The sequence below is a fragment of the Symphodus melops genome (genome assembly GCF_947650265.1).
Source record: "Symphodus melops genome assembly, chromosome: 7".
NCBI classification, from domain to species: Eukaryota; Metazoa; Chordata; class Actinopteri; order Labriformes; family Labridae; genus Symphodus; species Symphodus melops.
This window is the reverse complement of record NC_136697.1, coordinates 10,100,706-10,126,214: the sequence shown is the minus strand read 5'-3', so window position 1 is coordinate 10,126,214 and position 25,509 is coordinate 10,100,706. Positions and strand designations below refer to the sequence as shown.

The 25,509-nt window shown below is 40.4% G+C and overlaps 1 protein-coding gene across 1 annotated transcript; it reads right to left on the bottom strand.

Moving 5' to 3' along the window:
- Positions 1–453: 453 nt before the first annotated feature.
- Positions 454–25,083, bottom strand: LOC306827541 (unconventional myosin-VIIb-like). The gene is made up of 48 exons (XM_079349435.1): positions 25,012–25,083; positions 24,733–24,885; positions 23,628–23,696; positions 23,391–23,506; positions 23,172–23,299; positions 22,573–22,715; positions 22,260–22,373; positions 22,015–22,168; positions 21,547–21,623; positions 21,330–21,449; positions 20,160–20,302; positions 19,868–20,078; positions 19,612–19,747; positions 19,351–19,517; positions 18,248–18,388; positions 17,048–17,206; positions 16,779–16,871; positions 16,305–16,399; positions 16,059–16,143; positions 15,818–15,919; positions 15,169–15,309; positions 14,841–15,056; positions 14,499–14,753; positions 14,247–14,402; positions 13,422–13,487; positions 13,205–13,329; positions 12,438–12,564; positions 11,599–11,718; positions 11,326–11,499; positions 10,979–11,206; positions 9,931–10,098; positions 9,732–9,849; positions 9,259–9,385; positions 8,601–8,767; positions 8,323–8,504; positions 7,485–7,594; positions 6,931–7,085; positions 6,220–6,373; positions 5,973–6,128; positions 5,405–5,510; positions 5,034–5,147; positions 4,614–4,701; positions 4,431–4,537; positions 4,148–4,333; positions 3,937–4,053; positions 3,761–3,844; positions 2,656–2,775; positions 454–633 (listed from the first exon to the last, which is right to left on the bottom strand). The coding sequence occupies exons 2-48, from the start codon at positions 24,841–24,843 to the stop codon at positions 538–540; spliced, it is 6,327 nt and encodes a 2,108-aa protein (XP_079205561.1). The 5' UTR covers positions 24,844–24,885; positions 25,012–25,083; the 3' UTR covers positions 454–537.
- Positions 25,084–25,509: the final 426 nt, after the last annotated feature.

Genomic DNA, 25,509 nt, shown 5'->3' with positions numbered 1-25,509 from the left:
CGATTAGATCAAACCTGTTAAAGAACCTAAGTGTTCGTGTTGTGTCAAATGTTAATTCTTGTAAAAACTCAAATCTGGCAATTTTGTTGCTTTAAATTTAACTGTCAAGTTTTCCAGAGTGCAGATTTCAAATGTCCATTGAACAACACAAAGCATTATAGTCTGCTAAAATTAAATATAAATGTGAGGCTAATGATCAAATCTAATTGTACTGCTATGAGGTGACCTGCAGACCCTGAGAGCATCTTTGGATTCATTGTCTCGCTGGACTTCATGTTAAAAACTTCCTGCAGGAGCTGGGAATTCAACCCCCAACCCTCTGGATGAGAGATGACTGACTTTACATGTTAAAAGTAAATGTATTGAATGTGTAAGTAAATTATTACAACAAAGACAGTGACAACAATTTCTTCTGTAGAAATTTTCTTTTAACATGAGTTTTTTAATTTTAAAAGTGTTTTATTGTGCAAACAGTGATCCAGATTTTATAATAATTGATAATAATATAAGGTAAGTCTATTCTTTTCCATTCAAGCCTCAAAAGAAAATCATGCTGGTCCTGGGCTGAAAAGTCTCCCTCTGCCTCTCATACATGATGACGTACGATCTAAGGAGGTCCTCCATTGTTTCGGCCTGAAAAAAAGTAAAACATGTGAAACCTATTTGATGACTTCTGCATCCACACCCAAATTAATTGTTTTCCAGAAAAACCGGAGGAATATAACCAGATACATGCAGTGCACAGATTATCCCCGAGAGGGCAGAAAGCATGCACCATATGACCTTTTTATGACACATTAAAATGGGGATTGTCCATCGCTGACAAGAATGTGATTTTCATCAATACTTGTGTAAACTTTGAAAATTATTAGACAAAAGAAGAATTAATGTTGTTACTGATAGTTAAATATGAATATTCAGTAGATGGGGCAATGTGTAACATAACAGTTTGTGGCAAATTTTATTTGAAGTTTATTTTCAGGCTTTCTATGCCTCACAACACGAGCCAGAAATTGTGAGATAGCAGGGAATGAAACGCAGGAAAGGAGTCACAGGCCGAACCTGCGCTGCCCAGCCGAAGGACCACAGTTCCTGCACATGGGGCACACACGCAAACCACTACACCACCGGCAGCCCCATTAAGTGGCATATTTCATAGTAAAATGGTGTTGAAAATGTGTTGATCGATTTAACAGTTAATGTTTCATGTTTACGTATCATTAAGCTCTGGTGAAAATGTCAGCATCATATCTGATACTTCAGGGAGTCATGATATATTGTTGCATTGACATATCCCAGTAAAGTCAAAATACAGTTTACATTGGCTACTTTCTTATTCTTTTCCAAATTATTTTTGTCAGAATTTAAGAATACTATTGTGTTTCAGGTGCATCTCTACAATGTGCCAAGAATTGTGTAACAACAGCAACAACAACAAGGGTGGGGAGTTTGAACCTCCATTGTTTTATAAATAAATTAAAATATTTTTATAAATAAATAAAATAAGTTTTTTCTATGAAATATTTCTCAATCCGAAAACTGAAAGTCACATATGCAATGATTTTTATTTTATTTCTTCAAGGTTCTAATATGACTGCAGGCTGAAAATAATTAATCTGTTTACGTATCATTAAACTCAGTTACCAAATAGGTTGATAAGCTCAAAGGCTCAGATGGATTTTTTTTTAATCCTGCATACTATCACTTAAGAACCTGGATACTCTTTCTCCCCTCACCCAGATCCCAACCCTCCAGGAGTAGGGTGAACAATCAGCTCTAAGCTTGACTCAGGGAAGAGGACATCCCCTGCCTTGCATAGTCCCATGAGCTGCACCATTTAAACAACTGGGCAATTCTCATGATTGGGCATGGGACACAAGCTCAGGTTTAATCACCCTGTAGCTGGCCACCTTTGATGAGGGTGTCTAGTGCTAAAAGGCTAAAACACCCTGTGACTCAAAGGTACACTACTGATGATGTGTCCCGTGGTTCATGATTTGTAGGAGTCCCTGACTCTCTGTCCTTAGGCATGCTGTGGGAAGTTGTTTTATTCTTCCTAAAACAAGAACATCAGCATCTCAACGCTCAGTAACATACAGAGCAATGCTGAAATTCAGGTTAAACAACAAAGCACAGCATACATTTTAAAAAGAAAATACTCAAAGAACATTATCTCAAAAAGACCTAAATCAGTACTGATAGGACCATGGGCCTTTTTTATGTAACCATGTTATCTTAACCAAGTTAAGATACTGAAAATCATACCGAGCCTTTGTGATTGTTTCTTTTTGTTTTTATTTATGTAAACTGTTATGTTCTGAATGTGTGAAATGTATTGTCACAATGAAAGGCTGCGGACCTCAGGAAGAATAGCTTCTCGCTATGCCAAGCTATTGAGGATCCAAAATAAAACAAACAAACAAAGCACTTTGGTCAGCTGAAGCTGTTGTAAATTAGCTATATAAACTTGATTTGAATTGTCTTTTGCTCGGATTCCCAAGATTTACATCTTTCCCACATCTAAGATACAGCTCTCACACCACTCTCAACATCAAGGCAAACCTCATGTGTATTACCAACCACTGGCACAATGGACAGTTTTCCATCATGTCCCGTCTTTCATGATTCAGGATAACTAGACAGAAAGGTGCTCACCTGTGTGGTTTCACAGGTAAAGATGGTGCTCTTCAACAGCGTGCGAATAGTCATCTGGAAGGTTTCTCCTTTGCTGTAAAAGTCTGTGATGCGGTTATATTGGTGCATCACCAGCAGCTCCTGAAAGGTTCACGGCCTCATTAATCCAAATGAAGCTATCAACGTTTCTTACAAATAACACAGATGTGAGTCTATGAATATTTAACAAAAATAACAGAGTACAAATATTTCGCTATCACACAACAACCTGAAATTATGTATATATTAGGCGGGCTGGTTTTAGATATTAGAGACTATTATTGATATTTGAGAGGAAACATCCCACGAGTCAGCCATGTGGTTGCAGATTAAGGGAATTTTTAAGATTAAATGCCAAACTAATCTTACCTAGCTGGATTGTGCAACAATTTAGTGTCTATCGACTCTACAAAACAACTTGTTACGGTTCTCTTAAAGGAGGAATGTGCGACTTTTGGATCTAGTAGACGTCGCCCTTAAGCACTATGCATGAAACCAAAGTAAACGGCTGTTTGGCGACACCTCCGCCACACTGAATCCTCCACTCTTCTACAGTGACACACCTCCGAACCCCCTCCCCTTGTGTTTTATTAAAGGAGTGATCAAATTGGAAAGCACCATAATGAAGCACTAAGCGGCGGCCAAAATGACCTTCGTCTCGAGCTACATTGTTGTGTTAGCAGACTAATGTCAGCGCTCTTTAATTTGGACTTAACTTCACACTGCATCTACATGCTCAGACAACATCACAGACAGCGGGACTCACGTGTCACACTTAATAGACATGACTCAGGGATTTTCAGAGGATATACTGGATCTCTACTCTGTTCATGTGTAAAATGTTGGACATTCTGGCTTTAACTTAGAGCACGTTATGCTGAACAAACTACATAATGAAACCATTTCAGCATTTCTTTCTGCGTTACATTTATTGTTTGAAAAAATGTTGTGAGCATGAAACTAAATAAGCAGACATTGAAATACCAATTATTGGCCGTATCGGTCTGATAATATCTTCTGAGGGATATATGGGTCAAGCTCTAGTGATTATTAGTGTTTGTATCCTCGTGCTTGGCTTGGTACATACCTTTGTCTTTGGGTCTATTAGGCTCACACCTTGCTTGCTGACAGCGATCAAAACTATGTTTGGGTAGCTGGATTCACATGTTTGCTGCAAAGTTAAGTTAGATTATAACTTGAGTAATCACTTTTCCTATAATTGTTACAGGCTTTCTTCTCTCATATTTTGTCCTTATGACTTACTTTGACTTCGTAGAAGGCGCAACCGAAGGTCGGCCAGCTTGAAATGACTTTCAGAAAAGCAACTTTGGCCTCTTCAACGGTGATACCGCTCTGCTTGTTGTAGGAGGAGATGATGTGCTGCAAATATAAAAACAGAGAACACAATCAATAGACATTGGGTACACTAAACACAACATGTTACCATCCTGCTTCTAAACCTTTTTTTTCGTACCTTCTTCCATTCTTCCGGTGACATGAGCTTTATCTGGTCGGCAGGAACCAGCGTCTTCAACATTTTTGGGATCATGATGAACTGGGACCTGTCTGAATCTACCTGAGTTCTGAAGAGAAGCCCTGCCAGTGTGATCATGTCCTCTTTGGTGCAGTTGTGGTATCCCCGCAGGTACTTTGGTTGTTCCTGTATGGAGGTAAAACAGAAGTCATGTATCGCCACAATGGTACATGTCTTAAAAAAAGAGAATATGTGAGAATGAAGAGAGTGTTTGGTTGAATACCTGTGGGAAATGGAAGGTGAGGTCTGCGATCAGGTCTTTCTCCGGAGTCACATTGAACCACAGCTTCCTCCTAAAGAGCACCAGGTGTGGTATGTTGGTCGGCGTGCCTGGAAAACAATAGTCAAATTAAAAATATGAAGCGTCACTGACATGAATAAGTAGAGATGTCACCATGATTCATACCTTCTTTCACTTTTCTTCCTTTCTTTGGAGCGTCTGATGTTTGCCTCAAACTGTCAAAGAAATAGTTCTCCTCTTCCATGCTTGTGACCTTAGAATTAAAAACATGCATGTCAAACAGAAGAGACGCATGGACCTGTGTATTTTTTAATTTTTTTATACATTTTAATTTCATTTAAAAAAAATCAATATAATTAAATACAATATAAAATCTCAAAGTTTGAATGAAAGAAGATTAATCTTAAATAATCTGCCTCTCTTTCACAAGATATCAATAAGCAAAACATTTCTAGTCTGTGTTGGTGAAGATAAATTAAAATCCAGCTTTTGTTCCTGTCCCATCACAATGTAATTTAAGGTTTGAACAAAAGTGATATATATTTATTCATTCATTCATTTTGAAAGATTGTTACCAAACTGCACCTTTTGTTGTGTTTTCAGGTACAGGCCGTATCCTTCAGCTGAGCTCAGTTTAAGCAGAGAGGCAATGCTGAAGCACAGCTCTTTGATCGTGGTCGTTGATGTCACCTCAAATATCTGCATGAAAGAAACAGATGATTCCCCAAATGGTTCTCCAAAAATCTAACAGTCTTTGACATTGAAAAATATTTGAAAGCTAAACAAAGACACATTTGAAATCATGTTTGCTTGTGTTTCTCTGTTCAAGGCTGGATAAAAGTCAAAAGAATGACTCAAAATAGAAAGTCATGCAGTGTATAATCTGACGAAGACAACTGCTGGTGAGAGTCTGTACACACAAGGACACTTCATTAAAGTGTTGGGATGTTTCTTACGTTATCTGTATCATTTGGAAAGTGGATTTTGTGGAAGATCTGTGTGCTGTTCTGCTGGATGGCGTCCACTTCAACCATATGAGGAGGAAGTTTCCTGGGATCCTTACTGTGGGTATAAAAGCATTCAGATTGTTGAATTCAGACCACACATAAACACTCTTTTCTACTTCTTTATGGAAACTAAACTTAAACCAAACGGGGATCTGAAATAGAAATCAAGATCATTGATTTTAAACATGTCATTTATAATGTATATAGGTAACTAAAAAAGTTGATACTATGTTGTGATTGTACCATTTAACTAAATATAAAACATACAAATACAAATCTAATTACAGTTATCTGCTAGTTCCTCAGCTTTATATGTACCTTACACCCGTTTAATAAAAAGATGGCCGACATGACAACTCCCAAAAAGTGAAGTCAGAAGATGTGTCGTCCATTTCTGTATACCATCACTGGTTCATTGAGTTACGTTTAAAAGTAATGTATGTATTCTGCTCCTTGACATCACCGTCCTCTCGGTATAGCTTAAGTTTTTTTTTTATGTATTAAACTCTATGCTGACCTGCGAATTTCTTTCAGCCTCTGCAGACATTCGAAAGACAGCTGTTCTCTGGGTCGAGTCTGCAGGAAGCGCTCAGTATATTTCATTAAACTGTGACTCGGCGGGAACAAGCCAGTACACAGCCACATCAGCTGCCAGCCACGATCCATACTCAACCTGATTAAAAAATGCAAAGACAATTAGAAATGTTGGCATCTGATTTAGTTTTTTTTTTAAATGTGCTTATTATTAGAATCTGTGCGAGTACATGTTGTTATTTCCTGTCATCTGTCTCATGATCTGGCAGTAGATCTCGTCCTGCAGAGCTTCATGCTGCGTGGCCGGACCAAAGATCTGTTCGACCAGCTCTTGAGGACTGCGAGCTTGTTTGATTGGGTAGTCACCCATGTACTTTAGGATAGGTAGCAGCAAAGGTTAAAGAAAACAGGAGGCAGAGTCCAATAAAGTACCATTATCTGTTCTAGACAGCTTCTATTTGAAGTTTAACAGAGGTTTTTGTATTTTTGCAGGGCTGGAAACTTAAACAGCAGGCAATATTCTAGGGAGTAATCAGGCTATTGACTTCGGGACATTAATAACAGGCAGGTCCTTATTATGCGACACTGGATTGCCGGAATCCTCCACTTTAGACTCTGTTTGAGCTTTTCACCTCAACCTGTGGTTATCCCAAGTGCAATTTAAACACTTAATGGAAATTAAGGTTTCTTCACTTGCACTGCTATTTCTCATTTGCACACCTCCAAATTGTACTTGCATGTCATAGAAATTTAATTTGTACTTTTTATATTATTTTTAAATGAATAGTCCCCTTGTGGGAAATAGAGAGAATCTAAATGTGAATCTAATAAAAGGGACAAAATATTTTAAAGGACTGGGATGTGTGTGGAAGAGCACTGACATGATATATAAACAGGAATGTTTTTTTTATATAAACAGGAACGTTTGTTTTAAAGGATATCAGTGAAGGCGTTGCATGCTAGGTTGCTGAGGTCCGAGTGACGGGCCAGGTTCTTCATCAGCGGCTGTTTGAGAGGCTCTTTGGTACAAGCCCACAGTTTCTCCTTGCGGGCCCCTCTGAGGGCACCCTGTCGACTGACATCTTTACCTGTAGGCCTGAGAGAAGGAGCGCACACAGAGTCACTGAGGGAGTTCGGAAAAAATATCCCCGGATTTCATTTAAAATGAACGATAGGTGCATGATATTTAAGTTTAACTTTGCTCTGGAGAGTTTAACAACACTACCTACAAACTCTTTGGTCAACATGACTGTTGGATAAAGATAAGGATAATCTTTATTGACCCTGAGGGTAATTTGTCATCAAACAGGCAGTAATCATAAAGCAATGAAACAATAAATAACAAAAATATATTTAAAAATACAAGCAGTCTACACTAATACAAGAGTCAAAGGTTCTCTTTGCACCCTCCTCTTCAAATGACATATTATATGTTAAACCAAATAATTAGTTGGCTGGCTGTTAAATATTTAAAAGGACTCTTTTATATGTCTACCTGAAGTTCTCCAGTGCAAACTCTTTAAGGGAGGAAGGAGCTACTGTTTCCTCTCTCTGAGAAAAGCTCTGTGCTGTTGACGTTTTCCTGGAGCCTGGAGTGAGCAGCTCCTGTTTGGTAAGAAACATTTCATCAGTTTCACCACAAGAGGGAGATCATGTTACTGTGACACACCGCTACAACAATGGGTCTGACAAGTCCCTGCAAAAACATATTTCAGTAGTGTGCACTCTGAATATGTGAATATTTTCGACTTTTTGTGGCTTTATTCGAGAGTTAGGACAGAAAGAGTCTGAAATCGGGGAGAGAGAGAGAGAGAGAGAGAGAGAGAGAGAGAGAGAGAGAGAGAGAGAGAGAGAGAGAGAGAGAGAGAGGGAGAGAGAGAGAGAGAGAGAGAGAGAGAGTGGGAGAGTGGGAGAGTGGGGGACAACATGCAGGACAGGAGCTACGGGTCGGACTGAAACCTGGGCTATGGCCTCCGTACATGGGGCTCACGCACAAACCACCAAGCCACCAGAAATGGTTACTGCTATCACAAAGAGAAGACAAGCTTTGTTGTCGTTAAAAAACATGACAAAATGATTCCTTTATACGCGTTTTTATCCTGAGATGATAGGATAGGTCGACAGTCAATCGAATGTATGAATGCAAGTCTGCTTATAGATATAACTCCTTTCACATGTTCCTCTTGTTCTGCCTCTTTTCGGACTGGTGTGTGTATGTGTGCAAAATATTCCTATTACAGCTGTTCACAACACACTCCCTCTTCTGTGAATCACTTGCGCGTCTTGATCCAGTGAGTGTTAATTCAAAGGTGTGACATGAAAAGGGACTCTACCAGCATTTCATCCGAGGGTTTGCTGAGAGTTGGCAGAAACTGCACAGCATCTGTATAAACTGCACCGCTGTTGCTGGTCCTCTGATTAGTGGCTGTGATCAAGTTGTCTCCAGGAGGATAGTCTTCATCTTTCTCTACCAGCAGCAGGTCTCCTCGTTTACACACCAGGAACTTTGGGTCACCTGAAGAAAGGACCAAAGAGAGATGCAAGGGAATGTGTGTGTGAACACGTGTTCAGTAAAATGAACAACTTTACAAGTGCACACGCTGTCTCTTACCTTGTTTACTGGCATCATGCTGAACTACAGCATACACTGAGCGCTGTCTCAGCCCCTCCAGGTTCTTCTCTATGAGTTCTGTCATGTCCGAAGCTTCTTCAGTCATCAAGACAAATTCATCTCTGATCGAGGTCAAACTGATTGACTGAGAACTCAAATTGTCGTCACTGCACAGATTCAAAGCATCAGATTTATCTGTTAAAAACCCGTCAGAGCTCATTGAAAACAAAAAAGAGGAGATGAGGCCCGCAGAATCAGGGATATCCGTTGAAACAAGTTCTTGTGTCATCTTTTTTCAGTCCAATTAACACAGAACAGGGACATGTACTCGTATGGGATTCTTGAATGTTTTGTTTGTGCAGGACTGAATAGTGTCCTATTTTAATTGTACACTATCTTGCGTTAAATGAGAAAGGATATCAATTGCGGAGGAAATAGCTGGAGTGTTACTCATAAAATAAGGAAAAGAAGGAGGAGGGGAAATGCCAACAACATACCGTATAAACAAGACAAATGATACATTAATCGTTTCAGAAAAAAGTAAGAATTATTGCAGACCAATTGGACATATAGGTCTGTGTTTGAAATGTCATTCTGCAGTTATGATGCATATTGTAGATATATTTTATCAGCAGAATACCCTGAAAGCTTTCCATACCTTATCAAGCGGACTTCCTTCATCTCCAGGTAAGGAAGCTCCAGCAGACTCTTGTCTTTACCGTCCATGAAAAAGACGCCGCTCCAGTTCACCGCCACAAAGAACTTGCTTTTGGCCAAAGGAGGTCCTGTGGACAGATGTGGGAAAACAACTGTGTCAGAGGACGAGTACAGAGTTGTCTACAGTTTTCTCAAACTGCACCTGGTCACAGAATGTCAGCTGGGATGCTGGGAATGAAAGGAGTATTAATAAGAGAAATGTACTAGAAATATAAGAAACAATGTGTCACACCACAAACATATTTTATGGATTAGTAGAAAACGCGTTGACAGTTTTTTCTCACCATGTGTGGTATTTAAAAGTTTTTTTTTTTGTTTTTTTTTTACGAAGTTGAAAAGAAAAACACATTAATAAAAAGAAAGGCCTACAAGCACAAAGGCCTATTGGAATTGATAAGGTGTATGCTAACTTACCTGACATCATTGTGACATCATAAAACCTCGAAAAGAAAATGGGCCAAGACTGTCGAGCGCTTTCCACCAGTTCTCCTTTCACACTCTCTGACGTCTGCTGCCCGTTGCAATAAGGCCCCTGAACAATGACAGCGTTGCAATGAATCTTAGGCGCATAAACATAAAAACTCAGCTTTAAGTACACATATGTGCGCTGTACCTGTAAGTGTGCAGTGCTGATGAGTTGGATCCACTTTGCCATTGATTTGTTCTCTATAAGCGGAGTTGGGATGCACTCATCGACCACCTTCCGCACGTTGTCTTTATTGTAAACGGAGCCAAACCGGATGTAGTAGTGCCTCGCTGCCATCTGGACGTAGTCATCCTCCTGAGAGATGTTTATGTTTGGGAATGGACAATGATGTTAAAGAAAGAAAGATGCTGACCAAAACAACTGAGCCTCACATTAAGGTGGTTTACTGGATTCTAAAAACCACCTTTTTCATACTTTGAAGCAGAGGCGATTCTAGAGTCTGTCTGGGCCCTTTGCAAAATTTCATTGGGGGCCCCTTCAAACCAACGTTCATCACCATCATAGATAATTCCTTTTTATTGTCTTCTCGCCAACTTTCATGGAAAAACGTTGGTTTTCACAGCAACAAAGCATGTGATGCTAAGCAGGGCATGGAGAGCGAGTGCTGTCGGATGGGGCCACCTGAGAGAGGTTTCCTGCTCTCGTTGCAAAATGTGCACGCTGCTGTGGTTTAAGGTTTGTAAGCCCTTCGAGCCCAAAGCCGTTGCCTGCCTCGCCTATTGACAAGCAGCGCCTCTGCTGTGAGGAGTTCCAATCTGGTTAGGAAACTGACCAAACAAAGCCACCATCAAGAAGTATCTGCTAACAGCTTAACTTTGTTCAAAGTAATTTGCTACTTAGCTGCTTAAAGTTAACTTTGAATAATGATGGGCATAATGACGGTTCAAAGGAAACCCTTGCCTGCTGAAGCAGAAAGTAAGTTGGATTAAAACAGTAAAATATCAGAGCACTAAACCAAAACAATGAGCTAAAGGGGTCTGAGGGTTGTAAGAACAGATATTAAAGCAGGGTGGATCTGTAGAGTTGGGGACAATGTTTCACATTACAATAAGAATAACCAGCGTTATGCATTTACATTTTACACAACGTCTAAGACTTGAGAATTCTTTATTTCTTCCACATTAGCTTTAGCATTTCCCCAGACATTAAGCTCAGACAGCTTTTCCCCTCTCACCTTCTCGCTGGTGTATCCATCAGACTTGACCCCCTTGATGACCTGTCTGTAGATCAGATCCGTGCTGATCGCATCCTTTGAGCAGTCATGCCAGGGTGTGAACAGTTCCTTGCGGAAGGACAGACTCCAGGGGGCGTCCTTCTCCTTCTTTCCCTGCCTCCTCATCTCCTGCTCGCACTGAGACACGGCGTCCAACATGTGTTTCCCACAGCTGCCCAGAGACCACATCTGGAGGCAAAGCAGCAGCATTTATTGATACTGGAACTCAGTGCTGATTAAACAACAGTCGGAAATGATTCAAAGGGGCGGCCTGGAGGGATGAGATGAGCGTAAAAAGTAAAGTTCACCTTTTCAAATAGACTGATATACAGGGAGAATCCATAAGTGTCTCTGAGGCCAATATTGTCAGCCACAGCTTCACAGATCTCAGCAGAGGTAGAGGCTGAGTCAAGAGGCAGACTGAAGGAGCGCCCGTCCATCACAGTCACCGTCACGTCTAACGGCTCCATGGACGTGGCAGCCTGTCAGAGAATAGGAAGGAAGGTGAAAGTGGATTAAAAACATCAGGAACACCCCCCCCCCCCCAAGAAATGGACAAAAATATGATTCAGTGTCTCTACCTGTATTTCCATGACACATGCCAGCTCTTTTCTTTCACCGTTTGCTCTTATACGACGCAGGCGCTCAGTACAGTACGCTGCATAACCACCCGGCCCTCTACGGACAAAACTCTCCAAATACTGCAGAACAAAGCAGGAAAGGGTCAATTCAACACGAGGCCAAGTGAGAGAAAAGGACACGAGCAGTATTGTGAAGAATGAAGTAAAAAAAAAAGTGATGCTGCACAGAAATAATAACAAAGACTGTAAAAGCCATAACAAAGAGAGGGAAGAGGAAGACTTATCACACAAAAACAAGAAACAATAAAGTCAATAAATGACTTTATCCCAGTTAAAAAGACTGACTGATCAACAGGAGACACCAAAGAGTTAAATAAAGGAGTGTGTCATGTATTAGGGTTTAGCGTGTGTTGATTTATGTTTATCAGGTGTGGTACCTGTTTCCTTTTTCTTTAAAGTTTAAAACGAGGTGGAAAAGATTAACCACCAACTTTGACTGATGCTTCGTAAACGTATTTAAAAAGATCCTGAAAAAGTGACTCATTGAACGGATGTAAATCTCAGTTTCTAGCAGATGATTCAAAATAAACAATGATAAAGATTATTACTGTACTTTATTTGGTGTTCTCGTCTTATCTCATGTTACGACTAATACAACCAACAGCGCAGGTGGGTGTGAACTCTTTAAATGAGGTGCTGTGTTTATCGTTTTTTGACATCCATCTTTGATAAAGGAGGAAATCGCTCCTGACAGGGACAGAGTGACGTGTGAGAGAGTCACACAAAATGACACCGTTAAGTTAACAGGGTTCTGTGCGACTGACTCGTTGCACACCGACCTTCATGAAGAAGTCTGTCGGGGGGAAAATCCCGAGACAGATGGAGAGAAGAGTCCAGCCGAGAGTGCGGCTCCTCCTGTTCCTGTTCTCCAACAGCTGCTTACAGATCTGACAGTAAATCTCGTCCCTGCTCCAGAAACAAACAGGAGGGACAGGAACAAACAGAAACAATCAATGCTAACCATTTTACATGGAAAAAGGAATGATCCATAAATATTCATTTTCCACAGTTCACTGTAAATATATTGATGCAAGCAGGATAGGTTTCATTTCAACAATTTAAGAGTAAAGCAGGCCAATCAATTAGGAAAAAAGATACTAACCACTCCTCTTACAGCACCCAAATACACTGTGTTGTAAACATTCTCGGAGTTAAATGGATGTGTTTAAGTCTCGGAAGCAAATGTACAATAAAAATGTTGTTTAATCCATGTGAACAATTTCTAAAATCTTGTAGTTTAACTTTTTTTCCATTTTTCTAAAAATAAAAATAGTTGTTTTTTTCCTGAGTTACTTGGTGCTTCTTTTTTTGCCTCTTCCATTTAGGAAGCAGGATCTAATTTATCAGAGCAGAAAGAAAAATAAAAAAGGCAAAAAAAAGAGGGAAATGATACGACAACTTAAATGGTTCAAAGACGCCTTTATAATATGTTGCAGACAGTACAGGAGGCAACATGCCTGTTCTTATGTGAAGGAACTCTCTATTGCTTACAGACTTTGTATCTTAATGTCAGTGTGCTTTATTTGTATTTTTTTCTCATTCTGACCTTATGCCTGGTTTGGATAGAGCGTATCCAATGATAATGTGTATTTTCTCCTGGGATGTTAGGTATCGCTGTAGTTTAGGACCCTCTCCAATCAGGACGCCCTCGTCTTCTGTCAGGTCCTCCGACTGGTGAACAACGAGAGGGAAAGAACAATCAGCCTCGATCGCACATAATGACACAGATATACTGATTAAATTATGAACAGCAGAGCACCGACCTCCTCAGGAATGGTGGAAGCTTTTCTTCCACCTCCGAGCTTTTTCTTGTTCTTCCTCAGAATTTTCTATCGAGAAGAGCCATGAAAAATACAGGGATTACTAATGACTGAGCAAACAATGAATCATTGAGACCTTTCTAAAGGCCTTTTAAACAGTTATAGAAACACTCTCACATAGAGAAACAATAAAGTTTGATCATAAAAACTATGACCACGCATACGTATATTTTGTATTTGTCCTCAAATAGGACTTAAAGGATAGTCGTGATCTGGACACTCATAATCAAACGTTCTATGTGTCCAACCTGTGTGTCAAAATAAGGCTGGAGAGATGATGTGTGTGTGGTTGTCTTTGTGTGTCTGTATTTGTCTGTGCCTATGTGCGTTTGTGTATGCTGAAGCAGAGGGACAGAAGGAGAAAGCATATTGACTTAAAGTAATGAACAATGTAATGACATTTTATAGGCTGAAAATGGACCTCCATGAGTTGTCAGCTTCTCAACATGAATAAAACTATAAAGGGTGAAAATGACTCAAATGTGACTAAATCGCAAATAGCTGCCAAAAAATAACTTTGATGTTTGGTGGTGATTATCAATAACAGAATCAATATGTCACCTCCACAATCCTCCACACACTTTAACAACTTTACTGATATGAAGCTATGCTGTATTTAAACAGACCTTTGTGTTGTAACGTGTTTTTGTTTTTGTTTTGTTTTTTTCCGTGATGTGTATGAGAACGTGATATTCTCTTGTGACCGAAACAAATTTCTCCTTAGGGAGACAATAAAAAGCGACTACCTCACTAAGGAGACTTTGTTACCTGGTCCGGCCCCACCAGGCTGCTCAGCCGGCGGCCTCGCCTGTGAGGAACATCACGTGAGATCGTGCTTGACGCGAGGGACACGCCGTCCATTGATTTTGGCTCTGGCGTGTCCTCCATGTAACGCATAATAATCCAGAACACACTCAGACATGCCTGGGGGGGGGGAAACGGGTGGAGGAAGTACGAGTTAGATTTGTCATGAGAAGAAAAATATAAATCTATCTCTCTCTCTCTTCTCTGAGCTCTCACCACTGCGTCGGCCTCGTCATCGTGAGGCAGAAGAGGATGTTTGATTCTCTGCGTGGCGTGCGTGTGTGTAGCTTCGCAGTGGAAGTGTTGTACGCTGAACTTGTAGAAAGAAAACTGATCGCTGTCTTCATCAAACATGTCATCCTCGTCCTCTTCCACTCTCATCGAAGGCGTCGGGGTCGTCGAGTTTGAGGCTGGACTGATGATGATGTTAATCGGGGGTTTCTCCTGCGGCTCGAACAGGTTATTTCTCGTCTTAAGAGTGAAAGCATGATAAATATCACCGGTTTTGTCAGTCAATGTAATATGTGATGATGTGAATTGTGTCACATTATCAGTTACCTTAAATTCATCTGATATCAGTGTTTCTCGTTTGACCACTTCCACAGGAGGAGTGGGTGTGCGTTCATACACGTTCTCCCTGAAGTCCTGCTCAGTGATTGACTCACGCTCCTCTTCGTCTTGTTGTGATAGAGCGATGTCAAGCTGCTGAAGACGCTGCTGAAGCTTCAAGGCTATCTGTGCTTGTCTTTCTTTCTCCTGGAGTAAAACTAAGTCCTGTGAGGAGGTTTTGTGGAGAGAGAATACAGAGAGAGTGGTGTTGACACACAGAATACAAAAGAAATGGTTGCAGTCCTTGGAAAACAGGAACAGTGATGGGATTATTTACAGTTTCAATCGCTGCATCTCTTCTGTCCTTCCTTAATCTGTCAGCTTCTCTTCGGGCCAGCAGACCTCTGGTGTGAGCCTGCAGCAAGATAGCCGCCTCTCTCTTCTGCTTCCACTCTTTTCGTGACTTGTAGCCTCGTACCTGTAGTTAATCAGTATCATTAAGTAGTTTATTAAGGAGTTAATAAGAATGATGTCCCTCAATGTTCTTGTTTCTGTTTGATCTAAGGAAAAGTAGCTGTTGCCTCTGTGTGACGAGCAGAAGAAGAAGAAGATATATACTTCATTTATATGTGAGTGGAAATTCAATTTTACACCGTGTAGCTGAGCTAGTTACACACACACATTGGCTGAATTACACACACATGAACAGGATCTTATGGACATGCACGAATGAAGAGATGTCAGAGTGAGGGGGCTGCCAGCTCGGGCTGCTGTAGCCCCACCTCTACAAACAATATGTAGAGTTACATTGTTTTTAAGTAACAAGGTTTTGGGTGAAGTAAGTTGGATTTAATAAAAGCATTTTGTAAAAATAAAAATAATAAAAAAAAGTTCAGAATATTTAATGCCAAAAGTAATAAAACCATAAATCATTGTATTTTTTGTATGTATGTATAGGCACAGTATTCATACACTCTGTCACATGCCTGGCTCTGGATTGTCAGCGCTGCTGCTTTCTGATTTTGGTATTGAAGCTGAAGCTTCCGACTCCGGATCTTTGCAGTCAGCCGGTCGTAGCCACGCTGGAGCTGGTTGGAGTGAGAGTTGAAACAAAGGACAAGGTCAGTGGACCCTGAGATAAGTTCTGTTATTGTAGCAGACACCTGGGCAGACAGCGTTACGTCAGCTATAACCTGTGAGTTTCATAAAAGCTTGTTAGAATCGGACCTTTCTTTCTCCTTCTTTCTGTTTGTATGCTCTCCAGTTCTTCTGCAGCACCAGCACTGCCCTCCTCTTCTTCAGAAAAGACTTTCTGCAAAGACAGAAAAAAAGGGCAGCACATATCATTATAATAACATCTATCTACCTGTAGCTGCAATGTAAGCAAGCCGATCCCTGTTGTCATATAGTAAATAAAGATAATGCATTGTACCTATGACCTCATTAAAATCAGAGCTCATATCTCTTCTTCACCTGTCTTTATGGCCCAACATGACCCTCTGGATCACCACAGCTTTCCTGCTCAGTTCTTCTTCCCTCAGGGTCTCCAGGAAAACATCATGAGTGTCCTGAAGTCAAGACACAAACACATTCACAATTTTCAGTTTGGCAAGAAAATTACTTATTATGTTATTTAATTATGTAGGTCTAATATTAAAGGAGAAATATGTAACTCTGGGCCCTAGCTTTAAAATCTGTGCTGCAGTCGTCTGGTACTCTGGTTTCCATGTGGCAGACACTGAAGCTTCAGTGTTTAGCCAGTTCTGTGTCTCTCTCTAAACCTTACTGAGCTCTAACTACTCACCATTTTTCAAAAGCAACTCCGATATTTGTCCTACTTTTACCACATTTTGACCCCGCTGAGATTATTAGCACAATTCCTATTATTATTATAATAGGTTATTTAAGTCGGATAGAATGATTTCTTCTAATGTCTGTTTTCTTCACCTTGAGGAAAACCTTGGTCCTGCCTATTTTCCACTTGTCCTCTCCTTTAATCACCGTTCTGCAGATGGCTTCACAGCAGTCAGCAGCCGACTTCTGCAGAAACAACAAGTTTATTTGATGATGACAGTCAAGACATCAAAGATGCAAACCAACCTTTAAAGATAGAACAATGAAATGTGCTGAATTTGTCTTGGTTGAAATTACAGATAAACATTTTCAAATTGTAATTTAAAGTCCACATTGTTATGAATCATAGAAACAGGACTAACCGTTCTGGGGTCACAGACGGTGGTCTTTAGCAGCACCCTGTAGCGATTTAGGAACTCGTTAAAAGTGTGGCGGATGGGGTATCCCAGCTTCCTGATGCGGATAGTGTCCATCATACCGGAGTATCTCAGCTGACGAATACACAGTTCTCTGTCGAACAGCTGGAGGAGAGCAGATTTCAGTGAGTGTGGATACTGTACGTTTGGCCTCTTTCTTTGCAGGAACAGCAACAATAGGTCTGAAACGGTTTTATCAGCTTATTGTTGGTGATATTATTTAAAAAGGAAAGGAAACAACACACCCTTACTTGCCATTTCACCCGTATTATATAAAATGTTATATAATCAAATAGCACAGCTCTAAAAATATCCACTTCTAATTAAAAAAAACACCACGGCAGACCAAAATAGTTTCGCTTGCAGTGTCATTGGTAAAAAAGATGAATGCAAAGTACAGCCGAGGTCGATGGGAATGTCTTCAGTTTGGGGATATATGAAACCAAACCAAAGGACCAAAGGCAATAAATTGCGAGATGTCGACTGTTTAAAACCAAATTTTCATGAAACCAATGAAACTTTCAAGGCTCTGGAGGGAAAGTCATCATAATTCATAAGGAGTCATCTTGGGGACAGGAATGACCCACCAAGTAGATTTTAAGCTAGTTCAGAGGATAACTAAAAAGAACTTTGAGATGCTAAAGGCATTACAAGTCGATTCATGGGGAGGAGTTATCCTCTGGGGAGAATGAACCTCCTCATAAACTATGATGGAGATCCATCCAGTAGATGTCAGGATATTTCCATCTTCACAAAGTCCTGGAGAGACACTGATATAGCCCATGCTGGAGCGGGTAAAACATGAGGAGGGAATATAACTCTGACTAAATTAAAAGCAGCGAGGAAAGCCTCTGAGGTACAACTCGACTCTGGTTTATATTATAGGAAATTTGCTCGATTGCTTTATGGTAACAAACAGGAAGAGATAGTTGTTAACCCATATAGTCTGGGGGCTGAGAGGCAAACTGGAAAATTAATTTTCTACATGAGAGCCAAAGGTGGAAAAAAAGTGCAAACTTACATAACCACTACTCTCCCTAATTTCGTTATTATTGTTTAAATACACATGCTTAAAATAGTAGCCATTGTTGTGTAACTCTGTGTAATCATTCTGCAATGTACGGTAGTAGCAGTAGTGTGATTCACCTCAGACTGTTTTTTGTTGTTGGGTTTGAAGCAGCGGATGAAGAAGGGCTGGCAGGCGGACAGAGCCTTCATCAGAGAGTCCAGAGACTGACGGAACTGACCGCTCAGTGTCAGCACTGGTTTTTTGCCGTCAGTACGACCCTGTACAGACAGACCAGTTTCATAATCAATGCAACGTGTATTACAATTAAGACATTTCAAGACCATTCTAGGATTCGATGGTACAATAATGTCTTCTGCTCAAAATCAGTTGAGCTCCAGCCAAACAGGAAACATTATCTCTCCATCGCCAGAAAGGTGGCCCAAGATAAGATAAGACAAGATCAGATAAGATTAGACTCTATCAGAGGTTTCACTTGTTATCCCAGCTCAAGACTCAGAGTAAAGGAAAAAATAAACAATATCATTACACTATGTACAATTGGTAAACGAATAGTATCGCTTTTATAGTCTTCAGACTACTCAAAGTGTTTTTCCACCGCAGGTCACACCTGCACATTCACACACTGATGGCAGAGGCTGCTGTGTAGTAAGACCATCAGTAGTAACGAATCGCCGACATAGCAGCGGGAGCAATTCGGGGTTAAGTGTTTTGCCCAAGGACACATCTGACATGTTGCTGCAGGAGGTGGAGAACAAACCCCTTACCTTTCGGTTGAGACACGATTGAAAATGCACATTGAAATGGGTGCCATGTAAAGGGTGAGTGTTATTGGGGGATGTAACATAACGTTATTTATGTTCAAACATAAAAAAAAATGCAATTGTATTTGGTTCAAATGCCACAATAGCAAGATCAGTGACATAGGGTGATCTCTTCTGATTGGCTGAGTGAGGATCACACGACCTTACTGAGGTGCAGAAGCATGGCCACATGTAATGTTTGCATAAACTACCAAAAATAGTCACTTGCCCGATAAAGGGTTAATCATCTTTCCTGCACAACTGTCCACCTCCTTCATTACATATTTTGCACATTTGACTGTCTTTTTATTCTACTTCTGTGTTCATTGTTCTCGTGTCAGAAGCACCCAGACGAGTTCCTTGTTTAAACCTGGTCGGCAATAAACCTGATTCTAATGACTGCTAAGGTGATTTCATACCCGTAGTGAGCTCTTAGGTGTCATGATGACTTTCTTGTTGTTGCCGATGTTCCCTCCTTTTGTTGAGAGCTCTGACTCAAATATCTGACGGAGCAGCTTATTGGTGGAGACGTCGACCATCTTGATGATGTCAGAACTAACTGCGTCTCGGTTCTTTTCCAGGAATCCTTAACACAAAAAACGGAGAATGACCTATGAATTTACAGCAGCAGCAGCAGGCTCTTTAGTCTCCTGTTAGACTTTCTGTGGTTCATTTCCTACCTTCAGAGTCGTAGAGAACAACGCCTGCAAAGTGGCGAATGCCAAAATCCATGTCGTGTTGACTTTTAGAGGCAATGTAGTTCTTGTTCCCACTGTGCTGTTGGTTCATCTTGTTCAGCATCGTAGAGTCTGTGCCCTGTGAGCCACAAAAAGGACACTCTGAATTTAAAAACAGGCACTAGTATTAGACTGAATCGGCAGATTTGACACATGTTGTTCATGTCAATGAAAAATCAACCCATTAAAGCTCCAGCACCTTTGGAAATTGGCTCTCTTCATCAATCAGAGCCAGCAGGTTACAGGACTGCCCAGCCAGCAGGTCCAGGATCTTCTGGTTGTCGCTGAAATTGATGTTATTCCATGTGATGTCTTCCTTCTGGTACTCCTTCTGCTCCAACTTGAAGATGTGAGCCACAAAGAACTGCTGCAGCTTTTCGTTGGCAAAGTTGATGCACAGCTGCTCAAAGCTGTAAAATGACAGGGAGGTATTTGTTCAGTTTTTGTGCTTTTGTGATTAGTCCTGCAGATGTTTCACAAACCATACTGACCTGTTGGTCTTGAAGTTCTCAAAGCCAAAGATGTCAAGCAGGCCAATGGACAGGAAGGAGGATTTGGGGGTTTTGATCAACTGTTTATAGATCACACTGTTGATTTTTTCAACGATCCAAATGAAAAGCTTGTTGTAGATTGCCTGAAAGATCAGACACAAACAGCAGTTAAACGCAGTCTTTTTAGGCCTGTATTTTACAGATAGGACAGTGGACACAGTCAGAACAGAGAGTAAACCAACCACAAGTTTACTGGCACACCCTAAACTAAGTTTTCTGAAAATAAATTATGTTGATATAAAAAAAGAAAAAAGTAATTGGAGTTTTTAATCCCTGGATCCTTCAACTTCTTTATCTTTGTACATCCTTATTGACACATTTTGTCATATTATAATTAAATGCAAATCATAGCCACTGTGAGAAAGTTTGGTTTGTGCTGGTTTTGGCGACCCCTGTGGAAGAAAGCAGCGCCTCTGATCACTTTGCTGATTTTGACGCATACACATTTAACTCATAATATTCAACAATACATCTTTCCCTGCTTTCTTGATACAGTCAGATGTATCAAATATTGTGAATCTTTTCAGCATAAAATGTGAAAAAAAAACTGCTTATGCAGCCCGCAGTAAGTAACTCTTGTTTGCTTTCATAAGTTAAAATAATACACCAGTATTCATTTCACTGTTTCATTCACAGCTGAAAAGTCCCAACAGAAGCTTGAAATGAATTGAATTGGTGTTGTATTTCATCAATTAAAAATAAAGGTGAAACATTTTAATCTGGGGGAAATATTACAGTTATACTTTGAAGAGCCTTCAAACATATATTTTAAATCCGATAGATGTGATTACTTTTTTGTTTGTGAAGCAGATTAATTGTGTTAAATACATTTTAATACCAGGCAATACCACTAACAAAAGTGGTGATTCCATGGGATGGTTTCATGGGTCTATACACAACGCATTGTTAATGTATATATGAAGTACAACAGTATAATGTTTCAGTGATTCTCTCAATAACCGACTTGAAAATTCCCGTCATGCTGTCTTAAAGTCCAACACTTCCTTCAAAGACACAGGGGGGAATATTTACACAGTCACGGTTCTTTTATGGAGCCAGGATGTAATGAGGAAACACACTGATCTACCAACACTCAGTGAACTTCAGTACCTTGACAAAGGCGTCTCTGCAGTCAGAGGCCTGATCACAGCTCAGAGGTTTAGTCACACTCTCTCTGTTTGTCATGAACGAACGATGGGTCAGACTGGAGGACAAAGAAGACTTCTGGACCTGAAGACCAAAAAAAAAAAAACAGCTCAGTTGAATGCTGAAGAAGAAAGACGGTGAAATCATTAGGTGTAGTGTCATATAACAAACAAAAGTTCACCTGCAGTAGTGACACTGCGATGCTGAAGTGCTCTGACTTGCTGACATCGCTGGTTTCCAGGTTGTTCTGGGTTTTTGCTGGATGGAAAAAAATTAATCAAATGTGACGACAACAACAACAACACAGTAATAAAGTGTGAAGAAAAGGGAGATCTGGAGAGAATATTAATTTACTCAAGAACTGCAGTTTAAAGGTCTTTTGACTGGTACTTTATACATCAAACGTATGTTTTATAATTGTTATTAATAATGTCGACATACAATCCCTTTGATATAATTAATATGATTAACATTACTAAACATTCATTTAGCTTAATCTACCAAGCATTAAAGAGCTAAAATAAATAATCATTACATCAACCAACTCTTCTCACTGGAGAGTCACAATAAACGGATTCATAAATATGACATGAAAGCGGAAGCCCGTCACTCCAGCTCATGAAACATGTTCACATTTGCATACGCTCACCTTCAAAGCAGATGTTACCCAGGTGCAAAATGGCCGCCAGCAGCTTGAAGATTTCCTGACACTGGCTGTCAGAGAAGTTAAGGATCTTCATGGCTGAATAAATGCGTGCGTAATCTTTAGCATCATCTCTTCCATCACACAGGATGCAGCCGCCCTGTGGAAAGGAAGATTCCCGTTATTGTTATTGTTGTTGACCTTTGTGGTTGGCGAAGGAGACTCAATAGGCTGAAGGTAGATTGAAATACTTTTGTGAGGAATCTGTACTCCTCGGCTTTTCCAAGGTGAAGGATTTTCCTCTCCTCTGCTGTTAATCCTGCCAGCAGACAGTAAAACATGTGGTAGTTTCTCTCCTCCAGGGCCTGACAGGGTGAGAGGAGAAGTCAGTGTTCATGTGGCAGAAAGATCAACTGCAGGTGTCATGGTGTATCCTGCTCTACCCACACATCAAGATTAGGATAACAGAATGTTTATTCACCCAGCCCTGCCACAGATAGCGTTTTACAGCTGTACAAAAAGATGTGCCCTCTGAGAGAGATAAGAGGAGCCAAACTGCCTCACCTGATGGCAGACACGAGACTTCTCCAACAGATACTGGTCCACTCGAGCTCCTTGAATCACTCCATCCTTACTGAAGAATATCTCCAGATATTTTCCAAAGCGACTGGAGTTATCATTGCGGATCGTTTTAGAATTTCCAAATGCTGCAGGGAACAAACGGGAAGGACTTTCAACCATCATTCTGTACCTGTGTGCATCATTCATGTGCAGAGGATGTCAGAGCATCCCAGAACCAAATAATTCAATAAGACAATTCTTTTTTTAAATACTTGAAAAATGTCTGAGTGTTTTTTTTAAACTGCTTATTCAAGAAAAAAAAAATAGTTTTATGAGCCTATGAGAAAAATCAACAACATTACATTTCTCCTGGGATTAAACACATTATATTTGAAAAAAACAAACAAAAAAAAACCCTACAAAGAAAGAAAAAAAAACTGAAAAAAAAAAAAAGTTTTTCCTTTCTCACTTTGTAAGATCTGATCTGATCTGTCATTGTGTTTGATAGGCGACTGTTTGGCTGAGCAGCAGGGATGTGTTTTTGAAATGCAGTGATCGCTTGTCTGCTGCTTGAATGTACTGGTGTCAGCACAGTTGTTTACCTTCCAGTATGGGGTTAGACTCTAAGATCTGCTGTTCAATCTGCTGTTCAGACAGCTCTCCGCTGACCGCTGCCAAATACTGAAGGATCAGCTTCGTGCTCTCCGTCTTCCCTGCTCCTGATTCCCCACTGAAAGAGAGAAAAAAAACCAAGCAATTAAAAATAAAACTTGACATAAGTTCTTATCAAAAACACTAAAAAGAAGTGATTTATGTCCAACCTAATGATGCAGCACTGGTTCCTGAGATGGCGCTTCATGTTACTGTAGCAGGCCTCAGCAATGCCGAAGATGTGTGGAGGAAGTTCTCCGAGCTTTCGACCCTGATACAACCGTACCTGAAGAAAACACATCCGATTTTTAGAATCTTTGAGGAAGAGATTACACTTTTTTCCTGGATAAAAGTTAAATATTAAGAATATGCTTTGAATCTGGTTGTTCATTGTTTGCCTGCTTTACCTGGTCAGCTGAATACATGGGATAATCCTGGTACGGGTTCACGGCCACCAGCACAGAGCCTGTGTAGGTCTTACGTTTAAGAGAAAAATGGCATTATGAAAAATCAGGTTTCACATTTCATCTTTCAGTGTGGTGTAGAGTTTCTCTTTTGAATCTTAGAACATCAGTTCAATCAAATCAAACACTAAAAAATTTTTTTAACTTTTGCAGCCGCCCTTAAGCGAGGAGGAGAATGGACTTTTGTTTGACTTTCTCATAGCTCTTTGAAAGAAAGAAAAAGAGAGAACATCCCATTTGGTCAGACAGTCCACTGGGCTCCTTCAGACGGCAAATACAATGTTTACAACATTATTGAACTCACATTTGAAAGGATCTCTGCTGCTGATTAATATCTGACTAAAGTCATCCGCCGACGCCCTTTGATTGGTGTGATTCTCTTCACAGGTGATGCGTCACAGGCTTTTAAATACAACCTGTTTTAGACCCCATGAACTGAAACCAAGTGAATAAAGAGAGTGCAGGATGTGTGCAACTATCTTGGGTGCCTTAATTTTCTATAATTCATTAAGCAGACGCTTTTTTTCCCCCAAAATCCAGAGGAAAGGTGGGCTGAGAGTCTAGTACAAGCTTAAAGGGAAAAAGAAGCACTCTCAGTGTGTGCCTGTAAGCTGAGCTGCTCAGGCTCAGAATACTGATTTCTGCTGGTTGAAACCTTATCATTAAAATAAGAGGTATACATGTCTGGTGTGGCTAGAGCGGGTGGAGAAGAAAGTATGAAGCAGGAAACATTGTTTGTGCCTCTGCTGCGTTGCAGATCTCGTTTTGATGATCTCAATCCGGGAGACCGAGCTGTAAAATTAATGTACCCAAATTCTGACGACAAACATTTTTGGGATCTGTGTGAACGAGCCCTTTAAAAATGAATGTAGCAGCAGAATGAGAACATTGACTTCAATGCAGGAAACACTCTAACTCAGATAATGTAGCTACATCTAGTGGCAACACTTTCACAGTTTCAAAGTCATGTCATGTCAGTGATCATATCAGGTGAACGTTCCCTTTCAAAAGTCAAATGAATTCAGCTGAGAGGTTTGTGCGGGCTTACATAGATTTTGCCTTGTTTGTGTCGGAGCAGCAGGTTTCTGAGGAGGCCGGCCTCGTTCATGTCTCCCAGTTTGATCATGTCGTCTACACCCTCTACTGATGTTGGGTGCATAATCTTGAGAGAGGCCTCGAGCTCCGGGGAGAGACTCTGCTCCTGGTCGAGGTTAAAGGGAGAAATTAAACAAGATCTACTCTATGTAGGGTGGAAAATGTTTTCCTCATGTTTGATGTAGAAGAATACACTGTATTGATAATATCTTAGTCAACAAAGGGTGTTTACCTTTCCATCATCGTTCACCAGAAACCACTGGCCTGACGGTGTGACTTTCACCCTGGCTCCAATGGGGACCCCGATGTCCGAGTCCACCCAAACCCACTCCCCCTGAAAATACACAGAACAATAAACATAGCCTGTCTAGGAAAATCTGAAAACGTTTTCATATCCTTCCATGAATTCCCTTGGTTGATTTACAGCAGAGAAATGTGACATTACCTCCAGGAAAGAAATATGCTCTTAAATGATATACGAAATGTTGTATAAGAAACACACTCACAAGTTTACTGTCAGATTCTTTCTCCAAACTCACCTTTCTCAACATCTCCGCTTCCTCACTGTCCTACTCCCTAGACAAAAGAATCCAAAACATGAGCTTCAGTTTTCAACAAAACGTAATAAACTCCATCAAAACATGTCCAGTTAGGCTTTCAGCGAATCATAATTAGAAACAATTAAAAAATGAACATTTTACTTAACGCATTTGCTTTTTCATTCCAGAGA

Excerpts from the sequence above, each read along its gene's own strand:
- LOC306827541 (XM_079349435.1), bottom strand. The coding sequence starts at position 24,843 with ATGCACCCAACATCAGTAGAGGGTGTAGACGACATGATCAAACTGGGA. Across the intron at positions 19,748-19,867 it reads AAGAGAGCCAATTTCCAAAG|GGCACAGACTCTACGATGCT; the intron begins GTGCTGGAGCTT and ends TGTGGCTCACAG. Across the intron at positions 7,086-7,484 it reads TTTGCACTGGAGAACTTCAG|GCCTACAGGTAAAGATGTCA; the intron begins GTAGACATATAA and ends TCCTTCTCTCAG.